A 20399-nucleotide genomic window follows, 5' to 3' on the forward strand; every position below is an offset into this window, starting at 1 on the left:
AAAAAAAAAAAAAAAAAAAAGCAAGTACAGCACTTAAACCATTCCGCATACCAAAACCAACCGCTACAACCATACACACCCCGTCAATTACAACATCCGACACAAAAACCAAAGAAAACCACACAATGTCCACCTCCACAACGACAGACATCCCAGCCCGCCGCGAAGAAGACTACGCGCGCTTCAAAAACTACGCCGCCTACACCTTTCTCGTCGCATCCCCGATCCTGATCGCACTGCCGCCCCGGAAACTCGACCACCTGACTGTGCTACTGGGCACTGCCTTCGCCTTCTCTGCGAACCATGTCACGCACGAGCGCACGGGCCGCAGCATCGTCGACCGCGTGCATTCGAAGATCTCCTCCGGGCGGACGATTGTCCCGTCCGGCTTGCCGAGTGAGCGGGCGCTGGAGATCCAGGCGCGGATGCGCGCGGCGCGGGAGAAGCAATTGCGGGAGGGGGGGCTGACGACGGAGGAGATTGAGAAGTTGAGGGCGCGCGAGATGCAGGATAAGGGTGTTATGGAGAGGGTGTGGATGGGTGGCGAGTCTGAGGGCTGGAAGGAGAGGAGGCTGCGTGAGGAGCAGGAGGCGTTGGATGCGGGGAAGGGATATGGGGATTTGATCAAAGAGCATATTTGGGATGTGTGGACTTGGGGGAAGAAGGATGCGGAGGAGGGCAAGAAGGAGTGAGTTTGTTGTTTTGGGGATTGAAAATTGTATAGTATGTTTTGTTTGGGTTTTGCATCTGGGATGGGCGTTGGCGGTTCACTTTCTTGGAGCGTTGGATAGGGCTCGCGCTTTTTATACTATGTATATTATGGGATGGATGACATGTCATGCTGGTTCTCCGCTTATTGTTGCTCCACTGGTGTGGGTTTGGATGATTGTGAGAGGTATATCTGCTATCTAAGCTTGTAAATATTCTAAATCTTTGATGGCTTCCCTTCGTTCATATAAGTAAGTCCTATGTCTGCTACCATTCTGATCGTTGTAGCTAGAGGGTTCGCCTCCAATTGTTGTTTATGTCAACGGTCTTGTCCATATCAGTTCGGCATAACGTCCAATGTATGTCACGGCTCACTAGTGTAATGATCAGGGGGGGAATCCAGAACTCTGGCAAGCTATCTATAGACTATTCTGTTAGCAAGCGGTACAAATTGATTATAGGCCATACCCTACCAGCAGATCAGGCTAGCTAATCCAGAATGCACATCACCATCTAATTCTCGGCTTTGTGACCTACTTTTTTAGACCGGTTTGTTTGATGCTAGGATCATATACCTGCAAGTATATCACTTCCAGCTCAAGCCCTAATCTACAATCTACGATTACTATACAAGACTCTACAGGCTCACTACGTATTCAGTCAACAGTTGGAGAAAAAAACAAACTCCATTTCTAAATCAAAACTTAAAAAACCAAATAAAACAAAAGAAATTACTATCCTCCCATTCGGGCCTTGGAACAAGGGAAACATCCTCGCCATGTCCGTAGACTTTAAGTGTACGAGGTAAAAACCTTGAACAGGATGCACAACATAAGAAACCCTTATTCTATTTCCTCCAGCTGACCTTTTAATATAGGCCACTTTTACCTTTGTAATGTAACCTGTCTTTAAAGACAAGGTTACCTAAAACCTCCACTGTAGTCTGCTTTACGGGCTAGACTACTCTAACGTCCCCTGATATTAAATAGTAGCCTGTCTTTAAAGACAAGGTCTACTTTAATACCTCCACTGTAACCTGCCTTTAAAGGCTAGGTTACTCTTAACGTCCCCTTTTTAATAAATACAACTTGTCTTTAAAGACAAGGTTGTTTTAAACTACCCCGCGTAGCCTGCTTTTATAGCTAGGTCTACGCTAACGTCCCCAATATAAAACCCCCTTTGTCCTCCCCAACCTACCCATGCAGAGTAGGTTGTACACCTAGGCGGGACATCCACAACACGTCTGCCATGTGGGTTACCCCTTATCCTCCACTTCCCTCGTATTCATTCCTCCGCCTGTTACCTCATTGTGTCCGTTGTGTCGATAAGGGAGCCATGTGGTGAGATTGTTTTAACTGAAATGACTTGAATGACTCGGAGGGATTGTTCGATTTTGCGGACATCAATGTTTGTTGTTTGTCACCATGACTGCCGCTAGCCTGCCATAAACTGATGCAAAGAAGGTAGAAGATTTAACAAAAGAGAGGCATATCCAGCCCGGCCGGCTGCCATTGGGGCGCCCTTTAATTCAATGGAGCCGCCAGCAGCTGGTTGCGTGGTCCACGTAGAAGCATGTTTAAAGCACACTTTTTTGGTGGTTTTGTTAGTTTGATCTTTTTTTGTTATTTGATGTTTGTGTGTGTAGGCGTTGGGCGTCGCGGCAGCCTGGTGCTTGGAGGGTTGTTTGTCGATGTTTGTGGAGGCCAGGCAGCCCTTCTTTCGTCAAGCAGTGACTTGAGCTACCTGGCCTCCATTGAAAGATATGTGGGAAGGCCAGGCAGCCCTTATATCGTCAAGCAGTGACTTGGGCTACCTGGCCTTCCATGAGAGTCGGTTTAAAAGAAGTACAGGGGAGGGGCCTCAGTCATTTCGATGTCCTGAGGCTCCTCCCCTGTACTTGGGGCGAATTGTGGGGCGGCCTGTCATACGTTAGTTTTATATGTCACAGTCGGAGGCAGGAAGGTGATACTCACAAGGGCGAGTGCCGCAAATTGTTGTTCAACGGAGGGGGACGTGATGAAGACGTCGAGCATCACCACGTCCTCCACTTCAGATGGTGGGGACGCAGTGAACACATCGACCATCACCACGTCCCCCTGAGGAGGGAGGCGAGGCTTGGAGATGCCGCGCTGCCTCACCGGCTGCACGTTAAGCGCGGGCGCGTCGCGCATGATGGTGTCGCCATCCCGGGACACCCGTGGCTTAGGGCCACGGCGTTGACCCGGGTGTCTAGGCGCATTGTTTGCGCCACCATGCTGGGGCCCCCTCCCTTGGGGACCGGGACCCCGTCGACTTCTCCGAGGGGTGAATCTGTTGTTTTGCCCCCCTGGCCCCTGTGGCTGGCGGGGCCCCTGCCTCTGTACTCTGTTATTTCCATTGGCAGGGTGGTTATTACCTCCGCGGCAACCACGGGGGCCAGAGGGGGGTGAGGGCCGAGACCTTTGATTTGTCTATATGCCATCGTTAGCTCAATGATCAAGCATCGTCAGACGAGATCCACTTACCTCGGACACCTCGTTGCGTCTCCTGTTCCGGCGTCTATTGCCAGATCCAGTATCCTGTGGCCTCCTGCCGGCGCAGATATTGGCACCGGTAGTGGGTACGAAGCCGTGACCCGGGTGGGATACGACGGGTCCTTCTCCGAAGAAAGCCATTTTATTGCTAACTCGGGGGGGAATGGAATGAATAACAAAAGCTAACAGGTGAAGAGGCAGTTGATCGGAACGAAGGAGCAGGTGAATAACAATTTTAGGAGGTCAGGTTGTCACTGCTAGTCTTGGCCGCACTTATTCTCAAGAACGGATCCCTTTCTTTCCTTCGTGAGGAAAAAAGGTTAAAAAAAAATATAACTTTAAGCGTAATTCAAGATTTGTTTGAGGTGCGGTGTGGATATGATTTTTTTGAGGGGGATATTTGAAAGCAACGTTCCGATTTGGGTGTTCGGTTACAAGTTACTAGTTCAGTGGTGTGCTTATGATGTGTCGAGGTCTATATCGGTTGTTAAACTCGTCTGGACTCTTCGACGCTCGTTTCTCGTGCTTGTTCAAGTGGTAGACAGATGTTATCAAACGAATCAAGTAGGTTGTTATGGTGGATAGTAGATCGTAGCAGTAGCAGCAATGGAGTCAGGAAAGATGGAGAAAAGAAAGTCAGGGGGGAGAAGACGAGCGTTAAATACGAGAGTGCCTACGGACGTCACTCTTGCTCATTTGAGCATGTGTGGTTCTTTTCGACGAGAGTGGGATGCAACGGTGTTGGTATTGTCTGGTAAAATATGATTTCAAGTATATACTTTCAAAAGAGGAAATCTGGCGTAATCCGGGGAACCTGGAGTGATCACCCAGTATCCACGGAACCAACCGCGGGGGCTCATTATATTTAGCACCAAAACCTTCCACTTGAGCCTCATGACTATACACAATAGGCTTGTACTAAGCCATGCTTCTCGAAGAGCACAGTCCATCCCCAAACGTATTTTTCTGACTGCAAGAAGAGGGTCATGAATTGGCACAGTGCCTTTGTCTTGTCTGTCGAAACTCATGATGTTTCACAGGACAGGAGGAGTCCCCGACTTGCGTTTCTGGCGCTTTGTTCTTCGTTGTTCTTCCGAAGAACCGACGTCAGACCCCTGCTCAGAGTCAAATGGCTTCAAAATCTTCTTCTTCCTCCTGCCAGTGTCCCATGGTACATCAATAATACCGTCCTGAGGCCTCTCGGTTTTGGTCTTTTTGTTCGGTTTTGAAATACCGTTGGGGGAAGAAGTACTACCCGTTGACGCCATACTGTCGCGTTTCCTCTTCTCCGGCTTAGAGCTCCTTTTCCTTCTTTGCTCTTCTTTGATTTCCAGTCGACGCTGGACTTCTTCGGAGATGTCCTCTGTTTCCAAAGCCACCGGCGTTACATTCCTCACATCTTCATCGTCAGCCAACATCACCGTGTCCAGTCGCTTGCGCTTCTGATATTGAACTGCCCCGACAGGCATGGTATCTGTGCTTTCATTTTCCACCTCCATACTGTCCGTTTCCATTCGTGACCGTTTCCTCCGTTCCTTTGAATGGCTGCGTCGTCGTTTTGACGAGTCGCGACTAGATGACGTAGACGTCGTCCGGTATTCATTCGGTGTAGCAGTTGGTTTTTCTGAAGACTCCCCAAATTTTCCTGGTTCTGTCACACGGTTACCTTCATGCAACGGTAGCAACGATTCTTCAGAACACAATACGTACTCGAAATCTATTGCCTAACATTAGCATCATACATGCATGATCATGATTACGACTCAGAAAGGAGAGAAATTGGCATGTGAAAGAGTCTCTCCCACAGAGAAATAAAAGGAAAGAAAAGGAAAAAGCCTTCACTAACCAAGTGTTTCTTCACCACGCGAAACTGTGTCATCAACCTATTCGTCTTCTCAATCATCCCAGCAACCATTTGCAACGCGTCACCATTAGACGCATTGTTTCGCACCGTATTCAACATTTCCAGATGTAACGACAGAACGGACTCATGTTGGGCGCAGATCTGTAATAAATTTCATACTCCTTAGCGATCTCGACATGATGAATATCGTGCGTCATTGACGCGGGGAACGTTCGCGCACCTCCGGCCATGATATTCGATTGCGCGGCGCGGTACTTTCAGTTGTATGGGGTTCTGCATGGAGTTCTTCGTTTTCCTCTTCGACGGTAGGGTTTAGAGAGGGACGATCGTCGGTTTGTGGCATTTTGATTTGGGACCGCGCGACATCGAAGTTGAATTTAGGATGGGGAATTCTGTGGCGCGTTGATCGGCGGTTGCATTCTTCAGTTTCTCCGCGCCAAGAATAAGCTACCGCATAAGCTTCAGGCACGCCAATCATGCCGGAGCGATTTATTGGTTTGGATCTAGCCCTACGTATGTTATGATCGGAGGTGAATGTCGTGGTACTAATCGTGTAGTAGATAGATATGTATCTTCACTATATCCGATCATACAACTTCAACATAGTATTGATAATATACGAAGCTCACTATACGTTGCTGTCACCCTGCCGACAAGATTTAGATTGCTATCTCAGCGATATATATCACCACAACCCTCCACCGATGAAAAGGCGATTCTAGGCTAATGGTTCTGTGACCCGACTCAACGCCTGTGATGCTATCACTCCGCAACCTCAACAACCAACTTCGTACAACTCACCCCCTCGCGCAGCTTGTCCAACCCAGCATTGATAACCCCCAAACCCTTCCCCACGATGCTTGGCTGCGGACTCGGCCTGATGGTCCCCTTCACCAGGTTCTCCCTCAGCCACGTCCCAATCCAGTATCGAAACTGCTCCATTCTCTCTCCTTCTACCATCGATGGCATCACAAATATCGTCTCCACCCCGTCCAAGACCTTCGCATCCGGGGGCACGACGGGTGCTGACGCAATTTTCGCCGTGTTAGTGTTGTTCCCTTCTTGATGTTCTCCGAGGAATGTCTTAAGCACAGCCTGACATGGCGCCAGCTGTCCGGTAGCAAGAAAACAGTGCCGGATCACTAATCCGTCCTCCTTGGCCGCCGAGATGATTGCATCCACAACTCGTGAGTCTTTGTGGTCAAACACGCGGTCCGCACCCAATGAACCTACATAACTCATGTTCGCCGATCCAGCCGTGGCATACACGGCTGCGAAAGAAGAGTTAACATCTTCCCGCAGGAGTCGGGCCGTTTGAACGCCCATAGTGCCGACGCTTGAGGAGGCACCCCAGATTAGGAGGGCTTCTCTTTTTTCCATAATATTCTTTGCAGGGGCCTCTCCCACTCGGGAGATGCCCATGGCATCCCACGCGCTAAGGGGTACCTGCACGGCGACAGGCAGAGTTGCCGCGTGGTTCCAAGACATGCCCTCGTCCGGAAGGGGCACCGCATGCTGCCACGGGACGAGGCACCGCTCCTGAAATGGGCCATAGTCTGGATCGCAGGATTTCCAGACCAAAGCGGCGTAGGCGGCGACGCGGGTGATACCCGGTCGGAAGGACACTGGGACATTGTCGCCGGCCTCCAGGATCAACCCCGACATATCGAAGCCAATGACCGTGGGGTATGCTGGTATGAAAAGACCCTGGTCACGCATGATGGTGTCTGCCGGGTTGAGGGCTACAGATTTGACTGCGATGAGGAGCTCGTCTGGCCCTGGCTTTGGGGTAGGGCGGGCTCGGATTTCAAAGGGCTGGCCTTTGGCTGGGGAGACAGCGGCGAGGTGGGTGGCCATTTGGAGCTTTGTGTAAGTAGAGGTTTTTAAGTCAAGGTTTCATGAATCTGATGTAGGACCTTGAGGAATGAGCTTCTTCTTATAGTAGTCTTGGACGGAGTGATGACTTGAGTGGCTATAGATGCTCGTAGCCAATCAGAGTCCTCTGCATCCGAGGCAGAGCTAGCGTGGTTTTCAAAAGAGGTTAGCGTATGGAACTAATGTCCTCCCATTGACTCAACTGAATCCATTGAAGCCATTAAACCCGCACAGGAGTATGTTGATCCACCAACTATGGAGGTTCGAGAGCGTAGGACTGGGCGGAGGTCGAGATTTGGTTGCCGAAATTGCAAGCTCAGAAAGCTCAAGGTCAGTGTGGCTTTTCCTCGACTAGCGCTTGGCTGAACAGGTTGATTTCCTTGCCTCTTAGTGCGACGAAGCCAAACCACACTGCAAGAGATGTAGTTCATATGGGGTACTATGCAACTACATGTCTAATATCCCCGACTTACAACCCACCACCGCTGACGCAGGGAGACCATTGGTGGTTCGAGGAAAAGCGGAGCTTCGACCCCCGGTCTCTAGTTCTGTCTGGACGTCTGATGAATCCACGACCTATCAGTTGAATGCAAGGTGTCAAGATTTCATCACCCGGTATTATGGACGAAGTCTTACTATCCCGGACGACCCTAATCTGGTACACGTTAATTGCAAGCTCCTGAGACTAGCCTTCGCCGTAAGTATTATTACATTGATTCTGTTACCCCAGGGATTACATCTGATCGGCCTAGGCTCGACTAACACATCGCATACAGTACCCTTTTCTAATGCACGCCTCTATAGCTGTATCACTTACATATGACCGCCATCTGAATAGCTCAGGCGCTCGTCGCAGTCTAGAAGAGTGCTACCACTGGTCTCAAAGCACAGCTCTTCTCAACCAACGGTTAAGGGCGCCAATTGAAGCGAAAGATAAGGACCCAATTTGGGGCACCGCCGCTGCGCTGGCTATATTGAGCTTCTCGTCCCCTGATGCACGCACTCCAGAAGAATCATGGCCTTTAAAGTCCTCTGACCACTCCGCTTTGGACTGGGTACGTATGAGCAAAAGTAAAATGTCCCTGTGGCCCATAGTGAACCCACTACGACCGGATAGTCTCTTCCGGGTTATGGCCGCGACTTTTTCACAGATGCAGGCACCCTTACCAGAGAGGGGTATAGACGGAATACCGAGGGCTTTGGTTGCCATATGTCTCCTCAACGACTCATCTACAGCGAACAATAACCCGTATTTCGATGCCGCGCACGCATTATCTCAGATTCTGGACCTGCCAGATAGTGAGGTCACAACAGGGCAAACTCAACTCTTCACGCGCAGTATCGATGGCCCTTTTGAAGACTTGCTCCGGAAAAGGGATGCTGTGGCGCTTTTGTTGCTGTATCTATGGTACCTCAAAGCGAGTCGCAGTATATGGTGGATTGAACTCAGAGCTAGAGTGGAATGCCCTTCCATTTGCTTATACCTCCGGCTATACCATAAAGGGAATGCTGCGCTACAGGCATTCCTTGCAGGCGGGGCTCTCACCGACAGGTGGAATTAGCTAGGATCTCCAAGTTTCGGCTTCTCTTACTTTCCAGACTTTTAATATGGAGGACTACAACAAACGTTATTTAAATCCCTACTATTTTGGTGCTTGAGCGGCGCCACACTGCCGGGTAGAACAGTATTCTATGGTCCTATAACTTTTGGCCTCGACCCGTCCGGTTCCAGGCATGACTGTCAAGAGATAATATTTATGTCACTGATAATTCTATTCAACTCGGCAACTAGTACATACGACCGTAGGGTGTGGAGAACAGGGCTTCCCGTCCGCTCAGCCGTACTTAAGGCACATACTACGCGTGGTCAGTAAGTATAATGGCCTTTAGCCCTCTAAAAAGTTGAAACAACAGTGACTATCGACTTAGGGTGAGTGTTCTATATCTGGCTACCACTTGAGTTTTACTTTCTTGTTGCCTACGTTATTGACCTGGCCAGCCCCACAGGTCGTATCCATCAATTTAATCTGACCTGATGAACCGGTTTTCTTATAAGCCTTGTCTTATCATCCAGGCAACCATTTCTCGCCAAGACGAAGCTTTCTATTTCTCAGACATGACTCGAGATACCCAGGCCACAGCGCTACAGTGATGTTTGAAATCAGATATACCTCTTGTACACTCACGCTTTCTTTTCCCAGTCCCCCCGCGACCTATCCCTTACGTGCCTCTCCTTCCTTCTTTCATTCAGCGCCCACCGGTAGGGGTTGCAAACAGATAACAGCATACCATTCTGGGCCACACCAGGAGTTAAATGTGGTTACCTGCCGCAGATCAATGGGTGCTTGGAGGCGGGTTGAATTGGTACCACAGCCTACGCACCAGCGTTTCGCCACATCAAACCCCCAGTTGGCCTTTTCCTTTTGTGACATTTTGTCCCCGAATCCTTGAACCATGCTCCTGATCTTCGCAGTCCAAACCAATTTCAACAAATATACATTCTTTTGCCACCTAAAATCGGCGGTGTCTGGTTATATCAAGTGCGCATGAGTAAAAGATGGTACGGATCTGCAGAAAGCCCGACGAGAAGGCTACAGCCAAATGGCACTTGGCGTATCAAGATGATCAGTTATCATATACACTATCTGGGTTGGGGATCGCTGATCGTGGTGGTTAGCGACATCGCAGCAAGATTCATATATGCGCTTCGTTGGAATGTTGGTAGGCCTAGGCTACCGAGTGTTACGAAGCATTCCCAGGTCGGGGTTGGATATTTGAGTGAGTTGATTTTACATCAAGTCGGGGGCAATCTAACGATGGGTTGATAGGCTCTTAGCTTACTCGTATCTATATTCGTCCACTTCTGTGTTCGTTCTAGAAGGAGCAAAGGGTTCAGGATAAGTGTGAGAGAGTTGCAACGGGTTTGTTTGACCTACTAAGGGGTTTCTGGGATCTGAAGATAGGGCTTGGTTCAAAATCACTCCATTTTCCTTGATTTGCTGATGAGAAATCTTCTTTCTGTATCACCGATTCATATCAACCGGGAAAGGGGGTAATCGCTGCATCGAGGCAACCACAGTGACAGTGGACAGTCGTTCGATAAATAATATGATGACCAACTGGGATTGAAATTCGTGTATACAATGAAGAAATGTGCCTGCGAGTCAAAGCTCCTCTTCCAGCTCCTAGAACTTCGCCACAGCCATTCCTCTTCGTTGTGTATAAGATATTATTCGTCTCGGTACTCAATTTACGATAATAAAAACACCAATTTTCTGTAAAGAAGTCGATGAGGGGTTTAAGAGCGACGAAGTTAGACTCCGATGTACGCTTCACAGGCACTCAGAGTTCCATCTCTAAATTTTATCAATCATATTTACAAACAGAACAATCTTACCTCTAGCCCATAGTCGAGATGTATTCCCCTGCTATTTCTTTTGCTTTACCTGGGGAACTGGAGAGGCTTGATAAATTGCCACATCTTGTACCCATCGGGATTTACCATATATCATTCTCAACACAGCTATCGGTGTAGCTGATGTCGTTGAAGAACTGTTCGAGTTACCGGCAGATCTCCCAATGTTGAAGAGATATCCAGCCGTTGATCGTCTTCTCTCGCGACATCCACCCCAGTCTGCGTCTGTGAAGCCTTTCAGCATCTGAAGCTGGCCCTTGTACGCCTCCAAGGTAGCTTCAAAAGCATGTCCGACCTCAGGTTGAGACATATCGCCTTTGATGTGGGCGACACCCTGACTGCCACTAAATGCAACACTTTGCAGTTCATCATGAAGGGATGAAGAACATCAGCGCTCCCATCTAGACCAATCAGATCCAAGAACCCATGCATCATCTTCGGTGCCCATAATTTGGAAAGCATGGCACTTCTTGAGATGTCCTTGCAAGTACTATTTATACCTCATCTCAGTGTTCTTTTGATTCTCCTCTCATAATCTTCCCGCTACGGAAGACCCCTCGGAATTTTGCCGCCTGTAGCTAGGATGTTAAGCAATGTAACTGTAGAGTTGTATGTATTACTTAATATCATATCCCATCCAACGGCCTGGACACTCGGTATACAGGGTATAGAGCCGCATATACTTGGCGATGAAGTTTCCGACAACTCATGAGCCTAGCTCGACCCACTTTGGGAGCCCTTCTTGGACTGGATTCCTGTTGAGCCACCAAACCAGGCGATTATCCCTGTAGATAGCTGCATTAATGAAAGATGGCAATTGGGCCGAATGTTTGAACCCTCACGTCATGCGTGATTTTGTCAATTTCTACCCCTCTCTCTAGTCCTCTCGCTCTCTTACCTTCCTCCTTCCCATCTTTTCCATGTTTGCCCCCAATTTTCCCACCCCTTTGTTTTCCTCCCCACTCATCTCATGCTATTATATCCATTATTAAGCTGCAGCCTGGAACACGACCTCAGCGAAAATGAAGTACATGGTGGACTGGCATCCTGGGCACCGAGTTCCAATAGTGGATGGAAAGTTCAAAAACCCGAATACAGGTGAAATAGAAGAAGCCGGAGAAATTCCCTGTTACTCCGGCCCTCCCTCGGTACAGACAATCTGGGTTAATCTTGATATTGGGTCAAGCTTTCGGAAATGTAGTGCCAGCTTTTGCGCTACTATCGACGAAGTGCTTCTTGCTATTGCCGAACACGTTAAACAAAAGGCCTATACAATCGAAAGTATCAACGGCAGCCCCTACTCGATGACAGTTGTTTGCAAGACCAGCAAGTCGCAGGGTGAAATGTGCGAGTATTTCAATCAGATGCATCGCGATCTCGGAAGGGATGTGTGGGTGTCGCCAGAAGAGGAGGCTAAATTTCGCTCTTTCGTGGAGGAAGAACAAAAGAAGGACAACCCGAGGTTTTGAGGGAGCGTTCCCTATGTGTGTGTCAACAGGCGCTTCGCCTAGATTGTGTTTGTCTCAATTAATAGCTCCACATTTGCACTGGAGCCTCTTTGTCTACATACCAATAATTCATCTCCGAAGGGCTTTCTTTTACTGCTGCATGACCAAGGATTTTGTTAATCAATCGGTTGCGAATGGTCTGGAGAGCATACCCTGGTTCCCTATCATGGCAACGTTGCCCTGTCACAACCATCTCGCGACGATCTGCATTCTTGATCCATCGGATACTGCTATACTATGCCCACCTCGCACAGAGTCTAAGTTCGGTTGAAGAAAGATGAGGTTAGGCTATCTATAGACCTCCAATTGGGTCTTAAACAGTGTAAATATTAGGTTACCCTATTACTGTATAATTTATATAAATACCTAATTATAAAATTGAGCTAATAATATAAACTACTCCTGGATCAATTAAAGAGAAAACTAGAAGCTAGTCTAATTACTCCGGGAGTAGCCAGAGTGGTAGATGTATATTCAGAGAGCATTCAATATATAACCCAGAGCGCTTACGGATCACTCACGTAATATCCTTACAAAAGCGACGGCACCCGTATTAGGCAAGTGCACAAGAACCGTTCACTATATAACTTGTGGCCTCGATCCGTCCCAGCATGGCTACTAAAAAGATAGTATTCGTGTCACTGATATTCTCATTTAGCTCAAAAACTAGTACATACGACCATAGGGTGTGGAGAACAGGGCTTCCCGTCCGCTCAGCCGTACTTAAGCCACACGCCGGGAGGTTAGTAGTTGGGTGGGTGACCACCAGCGAATCCCTCCTGTTGTATGTTTTCTTTTTTAAATTTATTGCTATCCAGTTCGCTAGTCTTGTCTTCACCCAGTTCACCCTCCTTAACACTTCGAGGTAGAAGAATAGTGGAGCAGTAACAACTTTCCATGGCCCTGTGACGTGTGGCTCTGGTCAGATATTGCACTATGGCATGCCGAATCCCATACCCGTGGCTACGGCAGCGGTATGCCGAGCCGATACCACGTATGCCGGTGTGTATCGGGCATACATATGTTGGGTTAATATATCTCTTGGGCCTCCGGCAAAGCTTTTATTCTACTCAGGAGAATGGTGTATCAGGACACGGGGATCATAGTGTTGAGCAGGACAGGCACGCATGTGTATTGATTGGGTTTTATTCCTTCAGCCTGGGATTTTTCTTCTAAAAGAATAATCATGTTTAAAGAAATGATCATACCATGAATACCACTACGTTTGCTGCTCTCGGGTCGAGTGAGGAGTTGGGTGAGGAGTCGACTGATCCCTCTGACAAGGAGATTGACTCCGCCAGTTGGGCCTATGACTTGTGCGAATCAGGTCCCAGATTATGCCAGAATTCGTGGGCTCTGTTCCCGTACTGTTCCAAGAACGATCACATTACCGCGGGCTGCGACTCACTTGCTTGTGAACTACTTTAGGGCTACTCAGACTCGGTCCGTAGAAATGCTAGCGAACTCTGTGTTCTATCATCATTGGTGTACGGAGCAGGTGCAGTATGTAGAGAATCAAACTGACAGATCTAACGGGCCAGGACCTTTTCTTGTATGACATCAAGAATCTTTATAGTGGGAGCTGGAGGAGAAGGAACAGTAGGTCTGCCGTGGATACATGCTCGAAACCATTGATAAGGAACATTAAATTCACGCGGCAAAAGCACAGATATTGGGCTTCTTTTGGTGTCTGGCGATTTTCTAGGTTTTAGAGATACGCTTCCCGACTTCAGCGTCAAATCTAGTCGTAGTGGAGCTTTGGAAAACTTCAATTTTGGTCAATTTTATCGTTGGGGAATTTCCGTATGCCAGTGCCCGATCAACAGGCCAAAGGAGGGCATTAGCTAAACTATGTGCAAATAATGCAAGACCTGTACACAGATGGATAATTTATGAAAGCTGTAAGGTTTCAGTATAGAATATGGATACTAGAATCTCGAGCTCGAGGGTAAGCATATCATGGAATAAGACTGACAATTAGCTCCAGCTACGACTTAGCCACAATGTTGTAAGTAAACTCAAATCTACCACGCTCTACCCTGTCATCATCAAAAAAGGTAAGTCGATTGAGATAACTTCCATGAGCCATTTTCCCCACGGGAGCTTCCTCCCAGTCATTGCCTTGGGGGAAGGATTAGCCTTAGGATGTGTGCACTTATTAAGATTAAAGTACTTACGTGGGAGGCTGACAGTGCGCAGCTCAGAATCTGGACCGAATGAGCCCTGTGGATTTCCCTGACAAGTCTTTGCCCCTGTTTAACACTTCTGGCGTTATACTTACTAGCATATGGCGGATTGTATCAACCCGAATTGCGTGTCTGGAGATATCAGAGGTGCATATCAATCCAGAGATAGTGACATTTTCTATGCGGAATTTGACCACAATCTTATATAGTGAGCCATCCTTAACATCGAAGGGGCTTTTCTTTTGCTTCCTTCCTGGCTTCTGGGGTGGAGATGTCGCGGACAATAGGTTCCTCGCCTTCTATCTGGAATTCAAAGGACACAAGGGAAAAATCCTCGCTGTCTGTCATGATCATTAAGTCGAGAAAAATATTTTAAAACAAAATGTACAAGTACACCGAGCGTGGCTGGATTCACTTACTATCTGCTGCCATGTTGGGCTCTTACGGAGTCTTTTGGAAACCTCTGGGCGTGCCGGTGTGATAATTATTTCGTATTCAAGTTAGGTTAGAATGGCTCAAGGATACGACTGATACTTTCTCCTTTTATATACCCGTGAAGATTGAAATCCTACGACAACGTAAATTATGGTGAAGGGCGAGTCACTGGATGCTTCTATGGGTCTATGCGGGTTATCCTTTGCCCATGTGGGGAGTTGTAGATGTGGGCCAACGAAATTACGAAGATCCATTATTCGTCATGCATGCATGCATGCATATATCTGCTGTAATACGTGTCACAGTCCATGCAAGTTAACAGCATCACAAATCACTTTTGACAAGAGATTTAGTCCGTCTTCGCACGCTGTGGTGTCGGCCCGATGTCAGCGTCGAGGACAAATTGAACCTTAAAAGAATATGCCTGGCTAGGTCAAACATGAGAATTGAAAGAGAAGTAAAGGGTCTTTTTTGGTATAAACTAATATGTCTAGTGAGGATACGTTCCTTCACGCAGATTAATTACGTCGGTCATGCCCGGTGAAAGTCTGGATTCCATCGACGTTGACTTAGTTCTCGTGCAGGCGGTTAGCCAGTATACGGAAAGGCTAGTTATTGAATCTAAATGTACGTGAGGAGAACCAACAATCAACTGGCTGTGATAGAGCATCGTGCCCTATGCGGGATTAACATTAGAGCACCAGATGCTTTGCGGAATGGTGGCGGTGAGTCTTCTGAAATATGACAGTTTATTTCCAAGTGCTCCTTGTCACTGGAGTGGAAGTGCAAAAAGCATAGACTCCCTCTTTTGGAAACCCACCGTGGAAGTGAATACATACATATATCGGAATTAATCTCCGTTGGAGAAGTCAAGAAGAATACATAAATACTTGTAGTATTCAGGCACGATGGCATAGTGCGTGGCCCACCATCCAGTGGATCAAGAGATATGCCGGGGAATAATCTATCGCGCAGGCCTCGTTCTCACCTACACACAGCGAGCTACTTTTGGCTGTCTGATGTCGATCTTTTCCGATGCAGGTAAAATGCAGGGCCTCCTGCGAGTCTTACTCGCATTCGAGACCTGTGCAGCCGTCCGGTGGGTAATTGACAGACAATACTTTGGTTTTTTTCCGGATGCTTGACCATAACCTTAGTCTCTCCCTCGCAGGGAATGTTGGATGCAGTAGAAAATTGATCGGCACTACGGATCATCCCGCCGCTAAGCAGTCCTCCACTAGTGGTACATATCCAGAGACTGAAATTTGAGATGGCTTCGATCTCAGAGTTGCCTTATCATATTTCGATGATTTCGCTTCTTGGAGTTCTGATCAAATGAGCAAAGTGAATGACGCCATCGAAGAATTCCCAGGAGATATCGTTGAGGATTTTGTTCTTCCACGTATGCTAGTAAATTGATTCTGATACCGGGAAACAGTCACTAACTGGGCGTATCTTTGGGACATGGCCTCGAAGACATCCATTTGACGGAGTCCGAAATCTCTCTTCACCTTGGCAGCGGTCGGCCGAGTGGCGCAATGGTAGCGCGTTGGTTTCCGGTACCAAAGGTTTGCGAGTTCGAGTCTCGTCTCGGTCGGATCCTTCTTTTTGTCCGTGGATTGTGATGCCGAACGAGCCTGTCTTCGCGGACCAGTTTCCTAGTCGCAGAGACTGAAATAGGTTTTTGCAGAGCCACCCTGCACAGGGTGCTCATGTTCAGAGCACTGAAGTGGAAAGAGAGCGGTCTAAAAGTCCCGGTACAGGTGTACATATGTGCGAATATTCTCATTATTTGGTATCTAGACACAATCCTCCAGTCCGGATTGGTTCCATCGTTATCCATGCTAGTTGCCCAAGACGCCATAAAAATCAATCGACCCCGAGAAATAAGCAAAGGAGTCTTAATACTTGTACAAGCCGCGCTAACCATACCCAGAAATACGGGGTTTACCACGCTCCGGCGTCGAAATCAAACCGAGAGAGCTCCTTTTGTGCATCTTCCACGTCCTTCTTTGCTTTCATACGCATATAGAAGATCGGACAGTCCCTGGACGAGCAGATGACTTCGCAATGCAAACTGCCCTGGCAGCGCTGGCATTGGGTCCACAACCGCCCGAACCGGACCTCGAGATCGGACACTTTCGTCAACGATCTCGTATACAGCTCGCCAAGCCGCGGCTGACAGTGCTCGCACACAGCACCGGCCATTTCAGCCTTGCCAGAAAGGGGTTTCTTGCACCCCATGCAGGTGGCGGTTTTCTTCGCAAACTTCATAAGCCCACCCATAGTTGGTGCGGCTACTGAGATGGACCGTGTGTGCTCGCCGGTAAGAAGCTGTCCAGCTCTTTTCTCTCCGAGAATGGGCTCGAAGATACGGCCGAGAGGGTTTGCAAGTTGATTGTCCAGGTAATACTTGGTGTCGATAGGGAGATTATTCTCAAGAACGTAAATAGGGTCCTCAGACTTCTCGTAGTTCTTTGAGCCACCAGCACCCTTGACAATAACGTACGCAACACGATCGCCAAGGGTAGGCGCAGAACCCGCATCACGTTTTTTCATACGCTCAGCAAGTTCTACGTGTGCCTGCTTGGCTGCATAGTCGGACTTAGAAAGAGCCTTTGTGATCACAAGCTTCGACATGTCGACCTTGTTTTGTAAAAGGTCTGAAATCGTTTCCTTGACATACCTAGAGGCACGTTAGTTGTTATGATATGATAACGCTACAGACTAAGGAACGCTAAGTATGGAGACTCACTCTTGGGCGCCGTCAACGTCTCTGTCAATCAAGATCTTGTGCAGCACTGTCTCAATGACATTTTGCACCAGTAAACAGTTGTCACGACGAACAGTCTCGATACCTTTGGTGTCCATCTTATCATACTTTTCGGTTTTCGTCCAGTATAAGCCAGCATATCTCTTCTTGTTGATGAGGAGGTACGGGAAATACACCTTTTCGAACTCGAGCTTGATTGGCTTCAGGAATTTCGAGGAGACGTATTCCGAAGCCTCCTGTCCAAGCTTCATGGCGTCCGCTAGCTCCGTGACACCAAATTTGACCATGACGGAGTCGGTATCACCATAAATAACTTTTGCGTCGTGGGAATAGCCATTCGCAATGGTGTATCGTGCTTCCACTTCCTGCTTCGTTTTTTCGATCATTTGACGACCGTAACTGGTTGTGCTACTTGCAATAGGTAAACATGGCAATTTTCCAACTGTTGCACCCGTGAGACCGTAAACACTGTTAGCGCTGATCTTAAGGGCGAGCTGTCTTCCGTTCAAGACAGCCTTCTTGAAAGGATCTGTTTCACTCGCCAACTCCTTCTTCGCTCGCTTTCTTGCGGAAAGCAGTTCTTCTAAGATCTGAGATAAGAGACCCTTGCGGACCTTCGTTGTGCAGAACAAGTCTCCATTAGGCGTCACGATGTAGTCCTCATCCTTCTTCAGATTGTACTTTTCAACGGCCTTCTTGTTCAATAGTGTTGTGTAGCATAGATTGTGGGCTTGGATAATGGAGGGGTATAGGGAAGCAAAATCCAGAGTTGCAATAGGAACACTATAGTAGCCTCGAACCGGTTCAATGACAGTAGCACCTTCGTATTCCTGTTCACTTTCTGGAGTATTATTTGGAATAACCAGTTGTTGTTCCAGGGCCTTCCGGAATAACTGACTCATGAATTTGACTTGTTGACCGCGTGATAAAAGGAAATTGAACGGAACACCCGTTACTCTTGCCATCTCTGTATAATTAACGAGGCACATGAGCTTGTCCATTAATCTCTGAGGGAGGTATGCGTCCTTAAGACAGTACACGGCAAGACGTCGCCTTGAGTCGGGCGTTCCGTTATGCAACTCAGTGATCATTGTGTGGTGAACATCTTCCTTCTGTTCACCCAGAAACTCGTAAGACACAGAGTTCAATGTATAACTTCTCAGCTGATGATCTCTTTGGACTAGTTGCAAAAGGTCAAGCTGGATTCTTCCGTTGGTATTGGTCGCCTTTGTATCACGGTTGCCCATCTGTTTACTAGAGAAGCTTGTTTCTTTAGCCTGAGTCATAACGCCGTTCAACCTAGTCCAGTAAGGGAATCCAGTGCACTTCAAATGCTTCGCTCGATCCAGAAGATAAGGGAAATCGAAGTTGGCAATGTTATATCCAATAATCACGTCAGGGTCGACTTTCTCCACGAAATCGCGCCAAGCCATCAGCATTTTCTCTTCTTTTTCAAACTCCAAGATCTGGGTATTGACAATCAGGCTACACGTATCCAAAACAAATACATTTCGGATGAAAGGCTTTGACTCTCCATAGCGAGTCACGACGTTGGCGATCTGGATGACAGGATCTTGGTTTGGTTCTGGAAAGATACCCTTTCGTCCAGCACACTCGATATCGAAGGATAATATACGGAGCGGCGCCATTTTTGCCCATTCCCCATTAGGTGGGTGGGCAATCAGGTCGCGATAATCGACAACGGCTTCGATCTGGCAATTGGAGTGTTTTTCTTTTTGGTGAAGAAGTCGGTACTTTCCCGCCTTAGCTTCTACCCAGGACATGCCGGAGATATTTGTATCAATCATAAACCTCAAAAGATATTGGATATTGTCAAAGGTGGCAATCTTTTCAATGCCAGTCCAAAGACCTTTGTAGTTCATGCTTTGGCCCCCGTTCTCCAACGCGCCTCGCAATTTGCTGATAAACTTCGGCTCAGTGACGGTGATCTTCAGGTACCAACTCTTTTGATTCCCTTGATAGCCATAGATGTTCTCTCTCAGAGTCACTTGAACCGACTGGATCATCGTCTGGAAATTACCGATTCTACTTTCCAGGAAAGCCCGATACGGGTCGCAGTCTTCTTTCGTAAAGTTCACAGGAGCGGCGATATAGAGGTAATGTTGGAAGCCGGTTACATGCAGCAAGACGGATTGGCCAGCCTGTACGGGACGTTAGAGCAATTCGCAGATAATTGACACCGCGCAGACAATACCTCTGTGACTCCAAACAGTCTAATGGCCGGTTTGCCACCCATGAGCGTTCCTTCTTCGGCATCAATCTGTTGGAAGCAGACACTCTCCTTCGTAGGGTCAAACTCGCCAAGCGGAGGCCGCTCCCATTGTTGGTCCTTCTCCGCATTGCTATCCTTCAAGTCATTGATGTCCTGTGTCAATTTCTCAAGCACCTCCTCCTCGAACTGACTCTTCTGTAACTGACTTGAGCCCGGCACTTTGCGTTGGCCATTTTTAACGGGCGCATTGACTCTCGCGGGTGGTTTGCTGTCGATTTTCCGTTTCTTGCTCGCGTCTGGGGATTTCAGGATACCGCGCGGATTATTCGATGCATCTCCCAGAACCCGCTTCTGGGGCGTCGCGACAGCTTCGGGCATGACGGAAAGATCATAAAACCGCCGCAGTAGGCCGATACTATCAACAATGCAACCTATGTGAAGTAGGGTTGGCGAGTCGTGAGAACTAATCCATGGAAGCACTCTAGGCGGAGTCGCGGGCAATTATGCTCCATTCATGCAGGTCGTGTCTTGTTCGCGCCGGACGTGACGCGTTGACGAAAGTCACGTGGTGATAGCCATTATCCCTATTCCTCCCAACTAGGGTAGCATTACGGAGTACGAAAGTCCAGGGTAAGGAATACTATTTGCTTTTTCCTTCTCTTTCTATATATTCCTTTGATACTCTGTATATCTTTCCCCCTAGATTAACACTGCCACCAAAATTCACAAGGCCGTGCAATTGTGCTTAGTCCGATGACGTCATAAGCGTCCGCCTCGTAGTTTCCTCTCCAGTTCGGAGTAAAACATGAAGGATTTCAATTCGTATAGAACTTGGTGAGACTTGTTCTCCGGGAAATCACTACGTACTCTTGTAGGTGCGCACTCGATA

General features: G+C 48.0%; 9 protein-coding genes and 1 non-coding gene across 10 annotated transcripts; 6 read left to right on the top strand and 4 right to left on the bottom strand.

Moving 5' to 3' along the window:
• Nucleotides 1-36: 36 nt before the first annotated feature.
• On the top strand, nucleotides 37-1153 carry BDV37DRAFT_256329 (uncharacterized protein). Its single transcript, XM_032082820.1, has one exon. It carries the CDS (start codon nucleotides 126-128, stop codon nucleotides 690-692), a length of 567 nt encoding a protein of 188 aa, XP_031938210.1. The 5' UTR covers nucleotides 37-125; the 3' UTR covers nucleotides 693-1153.
• A 222-nt stretch (nucleotides 1154-1375) lies between these two features.
• Nucleotides 1376-2517, top strand: BDV37DRAFT_256330 (uncharacterized protein). The gene has a single exon (XM_032082821.1). The coding sequence runs from the start codon at nucleotides 2281-2283 to the stop codon at nucleotides 2509-2511; it is 231 nt and encodes a 76-aa protein (XP_031938211.1). The 5' UTR covers nucleotides 1376-2280; the 3' UTR covers nucleotides 2512-2517.
• Nucleotides 2518-2543: 26 nt separating this feature from the next.
• BDV37DRAFT_286127 (uncharacterized protein) lies at nucleotides 2544-3362 on the bottom strand (the record flags this gene model as incomplete). The annotated part of the gene is made up of 3 exons (XM_032087868.1): nucleotides 2544-2627; nucleotides 2682-3158; nucleotides 3213-3362. 3 exons carry the CDS (start codon nucleotides 3360-3362, stop codon nucleotides 2544-2546), a joined length of 711 nt encoding a protein of 236 aa, XP_031938212.1.
• Nucleotides 3363-3814: 452 nt separating this feature from the next.
• BDV37DRAFT_256333 (uncharacterized protein) lies at nucleotides 3815-5403 on the bottom strand. Its single transcript, XM_032082822.1, has 3 exons — nucleotides 5068-5403; nucleotides 4932-4938; nucleotides 3815-4872 (listed from the first exon to the last, which is right to left on the bottom strand). The coding sequence occupies exons 1-3, from the start codon at nucleotides 5182-5184 to the stop codon at nucleotides 4256-4258; spliced, it is 741 nt and encodes a 246-aa protein (XP_031938213.1). The 5' UTR covers nucleotides 5185-5403; the 3' UTR covers nucleotides 3815-4255.
• Nucleotides 5404-5847: 444 nt separating this feature from the next.
• On the bottom strand, nucleotides 5848-6942 carry BDV37DRAFT_296580 (zinc-binding alcohol dehydrogenase family protein; the record flags this gene model as incomplete). Its single annotated transcript, XM_032090147.1, has 1 exon — nucleotides 5848-6942. One exon carries the CDS (start codon nucleotides 6940-6942, stop codon nucleotides 5848-5850), a length of 1095 nt encoding a protein of 364 aa, XP_031938214.1.
• A 155-nt stretch (nucleotides 6943-7097) lies between these two features.
• BDV37DRAFT_256335 (Zn(II)2Cys6 transcription factor domain-containing protein) lies at nucleotides 7098-8534 on the top strand. Its single transcript, XM_032082823.1, has 4 exons — nucleotides 7098-7125; nucleotides 7178-7290; nucleotides 7352-7657; nucleotides 7737-8534. The coding sequence occupies exons 2-4, from the start codon at nucleotides 7216-7218 to the stop codon at nucleotides 8520-8522; spliced, it is 1167 nt and encodes a 388-aa protein (XP_031938215.1). The 5' UTR covers nucleotides 7098-7125; nucleotides 7178-7215; the 3' UTR covers nucleotides 8523-8534.
• Nucleotides 8535-11312: 2778 nt separating this feature from the next.
• Nucleotides 11313-11873, top strand: BDV37DRAFT_256336 (uncharacterized protein). Its single transcript, XM_032082824.1, has one exon. It carries the CDS (start codon nucleotides 11398-11400, stop codon nucleotides 11842-11844), a length of 447 nt encoding a protein of 148 aa, XP_031938216.1. The 5' UTR covers nucleotides 11313-11397; the 3' UTR covers nucleotides 11845-11873.
• A 2614-nt stretch (nucleotides 11874-14487) lies between these two features.
• Nucleotides 14488-14952, top strand: BDV37DRAFT_256337 (uncharacterized protein). Its single transcript, XM_032082825.1, has one exon. The coding sequence runs from the start codon at nucleotides 14655-14657 to the stop codon at nucleotides 14916-14918; it is 264 nt and encodes an 87-aa protein (XP_031938217.1). The 5' UTR covers nucleotides 14488-14654; the 3' UTR covers nucleotides 14919-14952.
• Nucleotides 14953-15935: 983 nt separating this feature from the next.
• On the bottom strand, nucleotides 15936-20280 carry BDV37DRAFT_194180 (DNA-directed DNA polymerase delta POL3). The gene is made up of 3 exons (XM_032079724.1): nucleotides 19493-20280; nucleotides 17260-19439; nucleotides 15936-17190 (listed from the first exon to the last, which is right to left on the bottom strand). The coding sequence occupies exons 1-3, from the start codon at nucleotides 19886-19888 to the stop codon at nucleotides 16452-16454; spliced, it is 3315 nt and encodes a 1104-aa protein (XP_031938218.1). The 5' UTR covers nucleotides 19889-20280; the 3' UTR covers nucleotides 15936-16451.
• BDV37DRAFT_t174 lies at nucleotides 16029-16101 on the top strand. Its single transcript has one exon. It is a non-coding gene; the product is annotated as a tRNA-Arg (tRNA).
• Nucleotides 20281-20399: the final 119 nt, after the last annotated feature.

Source organism: Aspergillus pseudonomiae, assembly GCF_009193645.1.
Source record: "Aspergillus pseudonomiae strain CBS 119388 unplaced genomic scaffold BDV37scaffold_71, whole genome shotgun sequence".
Lineage (NCBI taxonomy): Eukaryota > Fungi > Ascomycota > Eurotiomycetes > Eurotiales > Aspergillaceae > Aspergillus > Aspergillus pseudonomiae.